At 44.4% G+C, this 15,130-nt stretch overlaps 2 protein-coding genes across 2 annotated transcripts in view; both read left to right on the plus strand.

The window, feature by feature from the left end:
• The window catches only part of USF3 (upstream transcription factor family member 3), a 27,874-nt gene continuing 12,744 nt past the window's right edge, over nucleotides 1-15,130 (plus strand). The window contains exons 1-6 of the mRNA XM_028711379.2: nucleotides 1-153; nucleotides 7,324-7,406; nucleotides 7,664-7,725; nucleotides 13,489-13,517; nucleotides 13,669-13,751; nucleotides 14,961-15,057. Coding sequence (XP_028567212.2) covers nucleotides 7,682-7,725; nucleotides 13,489-13,517; nucleotides 13,669-13,751; nucleotides 14,961-15,057 — 253 coding nt within the window. The 5' untranslated portion in view covers nucleotides 1-153; nucleotides 7,324-7,406; nucleotides 7,664-7,681. The remainder of the gene's footprint in view (nucleotides 154-7,323; nucleotides 7,407-7,663; nucleotides 7,726-13,488; nucleotides 13,518-13,668; nucleotides 13,752-14,960; nucleotides 15,058-15,130) is intronic.
• The window catches only part of LOC144325956 (synaptonemal complex central element protein 3-like), a 258,614-nt gene continuing 253,065 nt past the window's right edge, over nucleotides 9,582-15,130 (plus strand). The window contains exon 1 of the mRNA XM_077921193.1: nucleotides 9,582-9,605. The gene's annotated coding sequence lies outside the window, so the exon portion shown is untranslated. The remainder of the gene's footprint in view (nucleotides 9,606-15,130) is intronic.

Here is a 15,130-nt window from a genome sequence, read left to right on the forward strand (position 1 = left end):
GCCCACCCTCGGCACCTGAGGAGACGGTACCGGCGGTGTGGCGAGGAGAAGGCGGAGTCGGCGTGAGGGGAGGCGGAGGGAAGGAAGAGGCGGAGGACGAGGATGGTCCCCGCGGTGGGGCCGCAGCCGCTCAGCCCGCCCGGCGCTCCGGCGGTGAGTCCCTCAGGTCGCGGGTCGGGGCGGCGGCGGCGGCGGCGTCGTGAGGGGAAGGCCGGCCCCGCTCCCCTCAGGCCCGGCCCGGCCCGCTCCTTCCCCGCCTCACGCCCAAGTGACAGTTCGCCCGGCCGAGGTCTCCGCTCCTCAGGGGCCGCCTCAGTCGGGGACGCGTCGAAACGTGTGTATGTGGGGGGGCCTCCCTCGACCCCCCCCCCGGGGAGCTGCTGGGGGTCGTCAGGCGGGGGGGGGGCGCCCCCCGTCCCACCCCCCCGGCTCCCAGTCTGTGCTGCTGCAGCAAGACATGGGGGTGTATTGGGGGAATTATCCAGTGCTTTTATTCTGGGGGGACGCAGACCCCTAAACTGTATCTAATTTTGGCCTCATTGAGGGGCACGATTTCAATATGAGGAGGAAAAGGAGAGTGCAGTGGTACCTCGGGTTACAGACGCTTCAGGATACAGACTCCGCTAACTCAGAAATTGCATGGCAGCAGCAGGAGGCCCCATTAGCTAAAGTGGTGCTTCAGGTTAAGAACAATTTCAGGTTAAGAATGGACCTCCAGATCGAATTAAGTACGTAACCAGAGGTACCACTGTATTTGCTGCTGCAACACATGGTGGTGTCAGTGCTTTTATTCTGGGGGGACGCAGACCCCTCAACGTTTTGTGCATCTCAGTTTGGCCTCATTGAGGGGCAGGATTTCAATATGAGGAGGAAAAGGAGAGGACAGTGGTACCTCAGGTTAAGTACTTAATTCGTTCGGGAGGTCCGTTCTTAACCTGAAACTGTTCTTAAACTGAAGCACCACTTTAGCTAATGGGGCCTCCTGCTGCCACTGCACCGCTGCCATGCGATTTCTGTTCTCATCCTGAAGCAAAGTTCTGAACCCGAGGTACGATTTCTGGGTTCGTGGAATCTGTCACCTGAAGCGCATGTAACCCGAGGTACCACTGTATTTCAATATGCATAGGAAAAGGAGAGTACAGTGGTAGCTCGGGTTCCATACGCTTCAGGTGACAGACTCCACTAACCCAGAAATAGTACTGCAGGTTAAAAACTTTGCTTCAGGATGAGAACAGAAATTGTGCTCCAGCGGCACGGCAGCAGCGGGAGGCCCCATTAGCTAAAGTGGTGCTTCAGGTTAAGAAAAGTTTCAGGTTAAGAATGGACCTCCAGAACGAATTAAGTACTTAATCCGAGGTACCACTGTATTCGGGTAATAATAATAATAATAATTTCCCCAGCCATTCTGGGCGGCTTCCCAAAAAATATTAAAATACTGTAATGCATCAAACATTGAAAGCTTCCCTAAACAGGGCTGCCTTCAGATGCCTTTAAAAGATAGGATAGCTGCTTATTTCCTTCACATCTGAAGGGAGGGCGTTCCACAGGGAGGGCGCCACCACCGAGAAGGCCCTCTGCCTGGTTCCCTGTAACTTCACTTCTCGCAATGAGGGAACCACCAGAAGGCCCTTGGAGCTGGACCTCAGTGTCCGGGCTGAACGATGGGGTTAGAGACGCTCCTTCAGGGTAGAAGGTGTTCACTAACACGATCCAGAAGGAAGGCTGGCATGCATTAAGAAGCGCAATACAGTGGTACCTTGGGTTACATACGCTTCAGGTTACAGACTCTGTAACCCAGAAATAGTGCTTCAGGTTAAGAACTTTGCTTCAGGATGAGAACAGAAATTGTGCTCCGGTGGCGCGGCGGCAGCAGGAGGCCCCATTAGCTAAAGTGGTCCTTCAGGTTCAGAACAGTTTCAGGTTAAGAACGGACCTCCGGAACGAATTAAGACTTAACCTGAGCTACCACTGTACTGTACCCCTAAACATTTTTTTTAGAAAAAAAGCACTGGAATGATCATCTGGTGGGGTGAGAAGCGAGTCCTTTTTTCTTTCACAGATTCACACATATTTTTACAAGAGTTCAGCTATGAGACAGCTACCAGAGATGGGGTTATTGGGTTGTTGCTTTTATTTTGATAATCTATTTTGTGGTTTTATATTTAGGTTTTGTTCTGTGAACCCCCCTGAGACCTCCGGGTATAAGGCGGTATATAAATTCAATAATAATAATAGGTTCTGTGGAGTTGGGGTGGCCTCCCTTCCCTGGGCTGCCCCAAATGTCCATTGCTCCCTGTTGTGGCTTTCCCCAGCTCCCAATATTCGGTTTTGGGATGGTGGGGCCCTGGAGCCCTCCCACCCCCAGGCTGCCCCAAATGTCCAGTGCTCCCAGTTGCGGCTTTCTTTGCCGGGCGGGGTGAGGGGTGTCGAGGGGACTAGGCTTCCGAGGCTGCCCCCAAAGTGCTGCAGGCCGTGCACTTCGTGTCTGGAGCGGGGAGGTCTGAACAGGGTGGCCCGCGGAAACCTCCGTGTGCAGAGGCAGTGTACCCCCTGGAGCAGATACGATGCTGGGGATGCGCAAGGGAAGATTGGTTGTAGCTCCGTGCCTTGTTTGTAAGTTTTGCAGGAAGGAGGCATATGTCGGAAACCGGCCTCAGGACTAGGTGATCGGTTGCAGTGGGACTCTCCCTGTGTAGCTGTTATCCATACATACAAGATAGATAGATAGATAGATAGATAGATAGATAGATAGATAGATACCATATTTTTCGCTCTATAACACGCACCAGACGATAACATGCACGTAGTTTTTAGAGGAGGAAAACAAGAAAAAAAATATTCTAAACAAAACAGTGGATGTATGATTTTTGTGGTTCATGCTGTGGCCACAGACATGTGATCTGACAGTGAGTTTGGAGTAGCCCAATGCAAAAATCCTGAGGATCTATGTGGATCCGTGCTTTGTAACCACGTTTTAAGTGGGGAGGGAAGGAAAAGCACTCAAGGGACAAGGAGCATGTGTGGGGTGTGTAGAGAAGGATGCTGCTAATAATGCTATTTAGTGAGCTGAGTGGGGAGGAGAGAGGGACAGAGAGCCTGCTTGCTTTAAAGGAACCAACTGGACAGGAGCCGCTTACACTCGTGTAAGCGGCTCCTCTCCCACTTTGCTCCTTTAAAGAAGCAGGCTCTCTGTCCCTCTCTCCTCCCTACTCAGCAGCTCTTCTCCCGCTTTGCTGTTTCAAAGCGAGCCTCGGAGAAGGGAAGGAAGGGGAATCATGGATCCTCTGCTCATGACTGCAGCAGATCCCCTCCGCCACCCGTAGGCATTCGCTCCATAACACGCACAGACATTTCCCCTTACTTTCTAGGAGGAAAAAAGTGAGTGTTATGGTGCAAAAAATACGGTAGATAGATAGACAGACAGACAGACAGACAGACAGAAAGATTGCAGTATGCTAAGCACTTTGCAGTGGACTGTATAATGCATTATAATCTGGATTTTGCTTGTAGGAAAGGGAGCAAGGAGTCTAGTTACCAAAATACCCATTTCATAACATGGCCATGTTGCGTGCCACAGGAAAAAAAGGCCGGCAATAGTAGTGCATATTATTATTATTATTATTATTATTATTATTATTATTATTACCTCAGTCTGGCATTGTCAATATGAAGAAAATAATAATGCTAAGTTTTTGTACAGGGCTTTTGTGAAGATTATTGAATTGAGATATGGAAACGTTTTGGAAGTTATGAGATGCCAGATTAAGATGCCACATAAAAATCACATCCTCCTAATTTGTATGACCAGTGAGTTTCCTTGCTCACATGGCTGTCCTAAAGACACTGTTCTGGTATTATTGTTGTTTTATAGTTAGGACATAGGTAAAGGTAAAGGTAAAGGTACCCCTGCCCGTACGGGCCAGTCTTGCCAGACTCTAGGGTTGTGCGCTCATCTCATTCTATAGGCCGGGGGCCAGCGCTGTCCGCAGACACTTCCGGGTCACGTGGCCAGCGTGACATCGCTGTTCTGGCGAGCCAGCGCAGCACACGGAAACGCCGTTTACCTTCCCGCTAGTAAGCGGTCCCTATTTATCTATTTGCATCCGAAGGTGCTTTCGAACTGCTAGGTTGGCAGGCTCTGGGACCGAACGACAGGAGCGCACCCCGCCGCAGGGATTCGAACCGCCGACCTTTCGATCGGCAAGTCCTAGGTGCTGAGGCTTTAACCCACAGCGCCACCTGCGTCCCAGTTAGGACATACACTTTCATTATTCAAGCTAAATGTATTCATGGTAAATTTGTTCTCTTGTTTTGTGCCCATTTTTTTATTAAACTCTTCATGTTTTATTTACACACACACACTCCTACTCCTTATAGGCAGACATACTCTGTACAGCTTTTTGTGATAATGCAATTATATTTTGTGTTTAAATGCTTGGCAAAAAAATGTTTAAAAAAAACATGAAAAAGGGGGCAAGCATTGAGGGAAGTTTTGGTACTCTCACTCGCCATTGAATTCAGTGTGTTTTGACTATACACTATTTTGGCTTTAGGCACTGTCCATGGAACATAACCTCGGCATAAATTGGGAGTCGCCTGTACTTTGAAATTTTCTTCTATATTCTTAGCTTTACATTCTGACAACCATATTAAGAAACACAGACTACAGTCCTAACGATGCAGCCCCACTTGTGTCAGTTGAGTTTAGAGGGATTTGTTCCCTGGTGATTGTATAGGATTGCAGCCTCCTCTTCAAAAGTAAATCAGTAAATACTACTTTCAAGTCAACATGATTAGGATTAAGATTGATTGGTAGCATGCCCAAGCATCGTTTTTCTGGTCCCGCTACAAATTTATAACACCAGCCCCCTCCCACACGCATCCCATAATACAGTTGCATGAGGCATTAAATAAAAGTTTGTCTTTTAATTCTGAAATTATATTTTTCGCATTTCCAAAATTATACCATGGCCTACTGTAATTGGGGCTTTTCAACCATGCCCCCAAACACCTAGCCTGAATATGAGTCCTACAAATGGTTTTGCCTATTTTAACTTTTTGGTTGGTCCTCATGAATATATTATCCTGTCAGTGCTTTTATTTTTTATTGTAATGGACCAGCATGTGTACAAACATTTTATATATAGACCAGTTTATTTATTGTGTTTTGTGTTCTTTTTCATTGCTAAATTAACTCCTCAAAGTAAATTTCTCTTGCAAACTCACTCTTGTTAAGAGAAAGTAACTACATTGGTTAACCATTCTTATTCTGTAAATCACTTGCAGTTTTTGATGATTGCTAGCTTGCTGAAATTCATTTTCTACAAGAGTCACTTCCAATTGTTAAGAAAATCCACAAAGCAATGCATACTTTACAGAAAATTCATTTCAGTTGGAGTGTTGTGTGAACTGCATTTAATAAGAAGTGAGGATAGTTTATATTCTCCTCAGGTGACATATCATAAGGAAAATACTCAAAAGATCTAGAGTGTGCTTGTGAGAGCCTGTAAATTCCACCAGCAGTGCTGAGTCCCACTGTCCCTGGAATCAATGTCTTTGTTTATTATGATGCTTTGTCCACAGAGTTGCTTGTTCTGCTCTAACACTGCTTGCCATTGGCTTCTGCTAAACTCACAAGATCTCAGCAATAGATACAAAGACAGAGGGAAATAAAGTTTCCTTATCCCCAAGCATGATTTATATGATGCTAACTTACTAGATGCTACTAGTAGGAAACTGTCTGTGGACAAACGCCGGCTCCCTTGGCCTGAAAGCAAGATGAGCAACACAACCCCATAGTCGCCTTTGACTGGACTTAACCGTCCAGGGGTCCTTTACCTTTTTACCTTACTAGTAGGATACTAGGGTGGGGGGTCTGACCAGTTACCATATTGGCCTGAACATAACCCGCACTTCCCCCCCAAATTTTGACCATGAAACGTTAAAGTTTGGCTTACATTCATGACCTTACACCGCCAGCAAAGCGCTGCCACTCTGCCGCTCCCGAGTCTCCCCCGAGCCATTGAAATGAAGGGGGAAAGGGGAAGGCCGCTGGCAAAGTGGTGTGGGGACTGCCCCCCTCCCCAGGAAGCAGCCCGGGTATTGTCTTTTTTTCTTTTTCCCCATTTACATTTAAAGGTGCAGCTTATATTCGGGTGCGGCTTATATTCGGGCCAATATGGTATCTCTCTTGATGTAAAAACCCGGATCACCCTTCCAGGCTTTATACATGAATGGAGCTGGCACATGAACAACGAATGTGGCTGTCTGGCCATGTTTAGCTTGGCCTTGTGCCTGAATCTCTGAAATTATTATTAATAATGAATATACCACTTAATGCCCAGTTGGTTTCTAAGTAGTTTACAAAACAAAAAACAACACTGTTAAAATACATAATGGTATGCCATAATTGAAGTCCACTGGAAAACAATCCAATTGGGATGTTAAAATGCAAACTTCAGTGATTAAAATATTCATTGAAACAGCCCCATTAAAACAGCACAAGAATTAAAGCAGGAGACCTAGGTGACGAGATCAAGGGAATGCCAGGAGCATCTTCAAAAGGCAATGGGGTGCCAGTACATTCCACAACACTGGTGCCAAGAGTGAAAAAGCCTGACACCACATCATTAGGGCATGAATGATAAAACTAATCAGGTTCTGTTTGTTGATCTTAATGGTCTTACTGAGCAGTGGAGGTGAAACTGATTTTTCAAGTAACCATGTCCAGTGTTGTTTAGGGCTGTATATGTAGGTAACAAGATGTTAAAACTGGTTCATTGACCTATAGAACCATAGCAGAGCCTTTAGTGCTGGTGTGATACATGCCCAGTAAGAAGCACAATTAACCACCTGGGCTGTGGCATTTTGTACCAACTGCAGTCTCTGAACTAGTTGTAAGGCAGCCTCACACAGAGCACATTACAGTAATCCAAATGTGAGGTTACCAGCACATGAGTCACAGTAGCCAACTCAAACCCAAGAAAAGTTGAGTTTGGAAGTTCATAAATATTTGTGGAGTTCCACTTTACAAAGAGAGAGAATGTTGAACCCAAAGTTAAGCCATAGTAATGGTTATTAGTGGTACGCAAACCAGATCAATGTATCAGTATATTGTAATGTATCTTTGGAGGGCAGATATGCTGAAAGGTGGGGTAAAAAAATCTATTTAACTACAGTAAACTAAACAGAACTTGGTTTCTCTCCCCCTGCTATTACTCAAGTTTCATTTAAAAGAATGTATTTAATTATTCCAATGACTGTAATCTTTAAATGTAAGCAGAGGTTCTTAGAATTCCAATAAATTCTATCTGTCTTACTTAGGATTGTGAAGTATGGTTTGAGAAACATCAACACAGTAGAAGCTGGAGTACTATTGCAGTCTTGTAAACAGCCACTCACCAGTGGTGAGTATAAATAATCTATAATCTATCTAGTCACCTGTAGAGCAGCTTTGCATGGTTGCATCTTCTTTTAGGCCACAAATGAGGCCTAGCAGGCTAGTTAATGTCCTTTGTGGTGCAATTTATTAGGTTATGCTGATCTAAAAGAAGCCAGTGGAAGTTTAACTGTGTAGAAAAAAATACTTGAGAGTCAGGGTTTTCAGATGGAACAATAATGATCGGTGCTTCTAGAATCGTTACTTTGGGTTCTGTTCTTCTAGATCCTCATCTCTCAAACTATGCCAGAGATGACAGAGAAGGCTCCTCTTAAGAAACAACACCGGTAAGTGTCCTGTTCACAAATAGAATTACAATGCAATTCTTCACCTATCTACAGTATTTGGAAGCAAGCTCTATTGAGTTCAGTGAACCTGACTCACAAATAAGTGTGTATAAGATCATGCTTGTCAGTCTCTCTTATTATGTGTCAGCTGTTTGTAAAAAGCCACTACAGATAATGATCTGGGCGGCCTTTGCATCAGATTAAATGTAGGTCAGTCTAATGTAAAATAGTTTTCTAGGCAGGTGGTGGCAACGGGAGCATAACAAGCTTTTACAAGTGTTGCTATTAGGTGAAGTCAAAGACTCTCCAAAGATGATGATGTTCAGTGTTACAGTGGTACCTCGGGTTACAGATGCTTCAGGTTACAGACTCCACTAACCCAGAAGTAGTATCTCTGGTTAAGAACTTTGCTTCAGGGTGAGAACAGAAATCGCGCGGCGGCGGGAGGCCCCATTAGCTAAAGTGGTGCTTCAGGTTAAGAACAGTTTCAGGTTAAGAACAGACCTCCAGAACGAATTAAGTTCTTAACCTGAGGTACCACTGTATGGTCCTTTGCATGTCGCATCTGACATTTTTAAATTTTTAAATAAATGTTTTTCAGTTAAATGAACAATCAAACAAACCAGTACACCTGGTTTGTTACATGCAACATGAAATATGACCAATCAATAATAAATCCCTGTTCTGACCCTTTGCTGAACTTCCCTTATAACAAGATAAGGAAAAGATCTCTGCCAGCAATGTGGGGAATGTGCCATATCACCACTGGTGTACACTGGTACTGTTCATCTGAACAGTACTTTCTAAGCCCTAGAGTTGAATGTGCTTTAGTGTTTTTAACCCACATTTTATATCCTTGCATCTGCCAAGTTTCTTATAAGACCTCTCCAGATAGGTTATGTTACTTCTCATGTTCACTAATGCACCTTCAGAGAAATGGAAGCTCAGCTGCGCCACTGTTCTTATTGCTGAGTTTCTTAGTCATCAATAAGTACAGTGGTACCTCAGTTTAAGAATAGTCCTGTTTACAAACTGTTTGGTTTATGAACTCTGCAAAACCGGAAGTAGTGTTCCGGTTTGCGAACTTTACCTCGGTCTAAGAACGGAAGCTGAACAGTGGAAGGGCACCAGCGGCGGGAGGCCTCATTAGGGAAAGCGTGCCTTGGTTTAGGAGCGGTTGGACTTCCGTATAAAGGTGGGTCTCAGTAAGGTAGAGAAGGTATTTTGTTGTCTTTACCCAGCTCTGCATAGCCTGCACATGATGAGAAGTGGTTATAACTTAATTTGTTCTCTTTGGTCAAGTTTCTAGTCCCATGATTGGCATACAAGTGTGCAGTCAAACCTACAAAATAAGGAAACTTAGTGCAAAAACATGCTTAGGATAATTGTTGTTGTTGTTTAGTCGTTTAGTCGTGTCCGACTCTTCGTGACCCCATGGACCAGAGCACGCCAGGCACCTCTGTCCTCCACTACCTCCCGCAGTTTGGTCAAACTCATGCTGGTAACCTCGAAAACACTATCCAACCATCTTGTCCTCTGTCGCCCCCTTCTCCTTGTGCCCTCCATCTTTCCCAGCATCAGGGTCTTCTCCAGGGAGTCTTCTCTTCTCATGAGGTGGCCAAAGTACTGGAGCCTCAGCTTCACGATCTGTCCTTCCAGTGAGCACTCAGGGCTGATTTCCTTAAGAATGGATGCGTTTTATCTTCTTGCAGTGGGACTCTTTTATCTTCTTCCATGGGACTCTCAAGAGTCTTCTCCAGCACCATAATTCAAAAGCATCAATTCTTCGGCGATCAGCCTTCTTTATGGTCCAGCTCTCACTTCCATACATCACTACTGGGAAAACCATGGCTTTAACTATACGGACCTTTGTTGGCAAGGTGACGTCTCTACTTCTCAAGATGCTGTCTAGGCCTGTCATTGCCCTTCTCCCAAGAAGCAGGCGTCTTTTAATTTCGTGGCTGCTGTCACCATCTGCAGTGATCATGGAGCCCAAGAAAGTAAAATCTCTCACTGCCTCCATTTCTTCCCCTTCTATTTGCCAGGAGGTGATGGGACCAGTGGCCATGATCTTCGTTTTTTTGATGTTGAGCTTCAGACCATATTTTGCGCTCTCCTCTTTCACCCTCATTAAAAGGTTCTTTAATTCCTCCTCACTTTCTGCCATCAAGGTTGTGTCATCTGCATATCTGAGGTTGTTGATATTTCTTCCGGCAATCTTAATTCCAGCTTGGGATTCATCCAGCCCAGCCTTTCGCATGATGTATTCTGCATACAAATTAAATAAGCAGGGAGACAAAATGCAGCCTTGCCGTACTCCTTTCCCAATTTTGAACCAATCAGTTGTTCCATATCCAGTTCTAACTGTAGCTTCTTGTCCCACATAGAGATTTCTCAGGAGACAGATGAGGTGATCAGGCACTCCCATTTCTTTAAGAACTTGCCATAGTTTGCTGTGGTCGACACAGTCAAAGGCTTTTGCATAGTCAATGAAGCAGAAGTAGATGTCTTTCTGGAACTCTCTAGCTTTCTCCATAATCCAGCGCATGTTTGCAATTTGGTCTCTGGTTCCTCTGCCTCTTCTAAATCCAGCTTGCACTTCTGGGAGTTCTCGATCCACATACTGCTTGAGCCTTCCTTGTAGAATTTTAAGCATAACCTTGCTAGCGTGTGAAATGAGTGCAATTGTGCGGTAGTTGGAGCATTCTTTGGCACTGCCTTTCTTTGGGATTGGGATGTAGACTGATCTTCTCCAATCTTCTGGCCACTGCTGAGTTTTCCAAATTTGCTGGCATATTGAGTGTAGCACCTTAACAGCATCATCTTTTAAAATTTTAAATAGTTCAGCTGGAATACCATCACTTCCACTGGCCTTGTTATTTGCAGTGCTTTCTAAGGCCCATTTGACTTCACTTTCCAGGATGTCTGGCTCAAGGTCAGCAACCACACTACCTGGGGTGTACAAGACATCCATATCCTTCTGGTATAATTCCTCTGTGTATTCTTGCCACCTCTTCTTGATGCCTTCTGCTTCTGTTAGGTCCTTACCACTTTTGTCCTTTATTATGGTAATCTTTGTACGAAATGTTCCTTTCATATCTCCAATTTTCTTGAACAGATCTCTGGTTCTTCCCATTCTGTTGTTTTCCTCTATTTGTTTGCATTGCTCGTTTAAGAAGGCCTTCTTGTCTCTCCTTGCTATTCTTTGGAAATCTGCATTCAATTTCCTGTATCTTTCACTATCTCCCTCACATTTTGCTTGCCTTCTCTCCTCCGCTATTTGTAAGGCCTCGTTGGACAGCCACTTTGCTTTCTTGCATTTCCTTTTCATTGGGATGGTTTTCGTTGCTGCCTCCTGTACAATGTTACGAGCCTCCATCCATAGTTCTTCAGGCACTCTGTCCACCAAATCTAAATCCTTAAACCTGTTCCTCACTTCCACTGTGTATTCATAAGGGATTTGACTTAGATTGTATCTTACTGGCCCAGTGGTTTTTCATACTTTCTTCAGTTTAAGCTTGAATTTTGCTATAAGAAGCTGATGATCTGAGCCACAGTCAGCTCCAGGTCTTGTTTTTGCTGACTGTATAGAGCTTCTCCATCTTTGGCTGCAGAGAATATAATCAATCTGATTTCGATGCTGTCCATCTGGTGATGTCCATGTGTAGAGTCGTCTCTTGTGTTGTTGGAAAAGAGTGTTTGTGATGACCAGCTTGTTCTCTTGGCAGAACTCTATTAGCCTTTGCCCTGCTTCGTTTTGAACTCCAAGGCCAAACTTGCCAGTTGTTCCTTTTATCTCTTGACTCCCTACTTTAGCATTCCAATCCCCTATAATGAGAAGAACATCATTCTTTGGTGTCACTTCTATAAGGTCTTGTAAGTCTTCATAGAATTGGTCAATTTCAGTTTCTTCAGCGCCAGTAGTTGGTGCATAAACTTGGATTACTGTGATGTTAAAAGGTCTGCCTTGGATTCGTATCGAGATCATTCTATCATTTTTGAGATTGCATCCTAGTACAGCTTTCGCCACTCTTTTGTTGACTATGAGGGCCACTCCATTTCTTTTACGGGTTTCTTGCCCACAGTAGTAGATGTGATGGTCATCCGAACTGAATTCGCCCATTCCCGTCCATTTTAGTTCACTGATGCCCAGGATGTCAATATTTATTCTTGCCATCTCATTTTTGACCACCTCCAACTTACCCAGGTTCATGGTTCTTACATTCCAGGTTCCTATGCAATATTTTTCTTTACAGCATTGGACTTTCCTTTCGCTTCCAGGCATATCCGCAACTGAGCGTCCTTTCGGCTTTGGCCCAGCCGCTTCATCAGCTCTGGATCTACTTGTACTTGCCCTCCGCTCTTCCCCAGTAGCATGTTGGACGCCTTCCGACCTGAGGGGCTCATCTTCCAGCGTCGTAACTTTTATATGCCTGTTGTCTTTGTCCATGGAGTTTTCTTGGCAGGATACTGGAGTGGCTTGCCGGTTCCTCCTCCAGGTGGATCACGTTTGGTCAAAACTCTCCACTATGACCTGTTCATCTTGTGTGCCCTGCTCGGCGTAGTTCATAGCTTCTCTGAGTTCTTCAAGCCCCTTCGCCACGGCAAGGCAGTGATCCATGAAGGGGGCTTAGGATAATAAGAGTACATAAAATTATGATAATTTCCATCAGTATGAAAAATACATCACCAACAGGGCAAGAGTTGCTTTGAAGTAAAGGATGGCTGTTCCTTATATAACACAGTACAGTGGTACCTCGGGTTACATACACTTCAGGTTACATACGCTTCAGGTTACAGACTCCGCTAACCCAGAAATAGTGCTTCAGGTTCAGAACTTTGCTTCAGGATGACAACAGAAATCGTGCTCCGGTGGCGCGGCAGCAGCAGGAGGCCCCATTAGCTAAAGTGGTGCTTCAGATTAAGAATAGTTTCAGGTTAAGAACGGACCCCCGGAACGAATTAAGTACTTAACCCGAGGTACCACTGTACACACATCATTAAGCCCCACTGATTGGGGAGTAGTACTATGCCTTTGGCAGGCAATTGGCAAGCCAAAGTGGTAGGACCTTCTCTGTGGTGGCTCCCAGATTCTGAAACTTTTTCCTCATAGAGATTAGCATGGCCTGTATGCTGTGGATTTTAAAATGGGCTCTATAGACTCACCTTTTTCTTTCTGCCTTTTCCTAAAGGCTTTTCCTACAGAGGTATCTACAAAATATAGCTGTTTTATTAATCTTTGTAACTGTTTCAAATGGCCTTTGTTAATGTGCTACTTTTGTTAGGTTGTCTTAGGTCATTATATTTATTGTTCTTTTTATGATAATGCAAACTGCCTTGGGTAGGCTGTGTCCCAAAATGTGGCATATATATAATTTAAAAAGGTAAAGGTAAAGGTACCCCTGCCCGTACGAGCCAGTCGTGTCCGACTCTAGGGTTGTGCGCCCATCTCACTGTAGAGGCCGGGAGCCAGCGCTGTCCGCAGACACTTCCGGGTCACGTGGCCAGCGTGACGAAGCTGCTCTGGCGAGCCAGCACCAGCGCAGCACACGAAAACACCTTTTATATATAAATAATGCAAGCCAGATATATATATCTTGGGGATCCTTACATCAAATGTGGTTATTTCTCTTCTCCCTTTTGTGCATTTGCTGGCAGATTAAAGAAAATAGATTGATTAAAGAAAACTTCCTGTAATTTGGAATTTGTAATTTGTAAACTATTTGTAATTTAGCCATTTACCTGTTACCTTTTATTTAACAGAAAGAAAAACCGTGAGACTCACAATGCAGGTAAGAGCTTCAGTGCAGTTGTTGTCAGAGTGGAGCTATCATTCCACCAAGCATGCAAATATATGCCATTGCAATCAAAAGAGAAATCTTATTGTTTCTGGATATGCTATCAATGTACTGTTATACATCTTATGTGTTCTGTTTTTGCTAGTGGAGAGGCATCGAAAGAAGAAAATCAATGCTGGAATAAACCGAATTGGTGAACTAATTCCATGCTCCCCAGCGCTGAAACAAGTTAGTCTGCTCTTCATGGCGGCTGAATATTTATTTATTTAACAAAATTTATATACCGCTTGGCTGTAATAAAACCTCTTAAGTATGAAATATTTAAATTATCGATGAAAACAGTTAAAACAATTTAAACATTTAAAGATTATTAGAATGATCATTAAAGAGATGAAAAGACGTCAACATCTACATGTGTGGATAGGCTTGCTAAACAAAAATGATTTAAGCAGACACCAAAAAGACTACAGCGAAGGTGCTTGGGCGATGTCAATAGGCAGGGAGTTCCAAAGTGTGGGTGCTGCCACATAAAAATATCAATTTCTTACAAGTGTGTAATGAGTATTATGTGGCACCTGTAGTGCTAGTTCTAGTCAAGTGGGCATATGTAGGAGACGTGCTCCAGCAAGTAAACTGGTTTCAAACTGTTAATGTCTTTATACAGTGGTGCCCCGCAAGACGAATGCCTCGCAAGACCGAAAACCCGCTAGACGAAAAGGTTTTCCGTTTTGGAGGTGCTTTACAAAACGAATTTCCTATGGGCTTGCTTCGCAAGACGAAAATGTCTTGCAAGTTCCTGCAGGGTTTTTTTCCTCCCCCCCACCTTTTCCCCAAGCCGCTAAGCCGCTTATCAGCTGATCCGCTAAGCCGCTTATCAGCTGATCCGCTAAGCCGCTTAACAGCTGATCCGCTAAGCCGCTTAACAGCTGATCGCTAAGCCGCTTATCAGCTAAGCCGCTAAGCCGCTTAACAGCTGATAGCTAAGCCACTTATCAGCTGATCCACTAAGCCGCTTAACAGCTGATCCGCTAAGCCGCTTAACAGCTGATCCGCTAAGCCCACTAAGCCGCTAATAGCGCTAAGCCGCTAAGCCGCTAATGGGCTTGCTTTGCAAGACGAAAAAACCGCAAGACGAAGAGAATCGCGGAACGGATTCTTTTCGTCTTGCGAGGCACCACTGTATACTAATAGTAACACCTAAAGCTTTGCCCAGAAACAAATTGCCAACCATTGAACATAGATGTTAGATACTGACAGGGTCTCACTTCTGTTCAGCAACTCTGCATTGCAGCAATCCAATACTGAAGTTGCTAGTGCCCGAACTGCTGTGGTATACAAATTTAATAATAATAAGAAGAAGACGACGACGTAGGCCTGTTTGTATTTCAGACTGAGTCTCTGAATGTTTTTCCTAATCATCCACATGTTCCCTTGCAGAGTAAGAACATGATCCTTGACCAGGCATATCAATATATAACAGAAATGAAAAGGCAAAACGATGAGCTCCTGCTGAATGGAGGAAACAATGAGCAAGGTGAATGGACTGGCTAGAATACTCTCGCTAGAATACCTCTGTTTTTATTGTACATACATTTCAAACCAAGCAT

Source organism: Podarcis muralis, chromosome 17 (genome assembly GCF_964188315.1).
Source record: "Podarcis muralis chromosome 17, rPodMur119.hap1.1, whole genome shotgun sequence".
Classification (NCBI taxonomy): Eukaryota; Metazoa; Chordata; class Lepidosauria; order Squamata; family Lacertidae; genus Podarcis; species Podarcis muralis.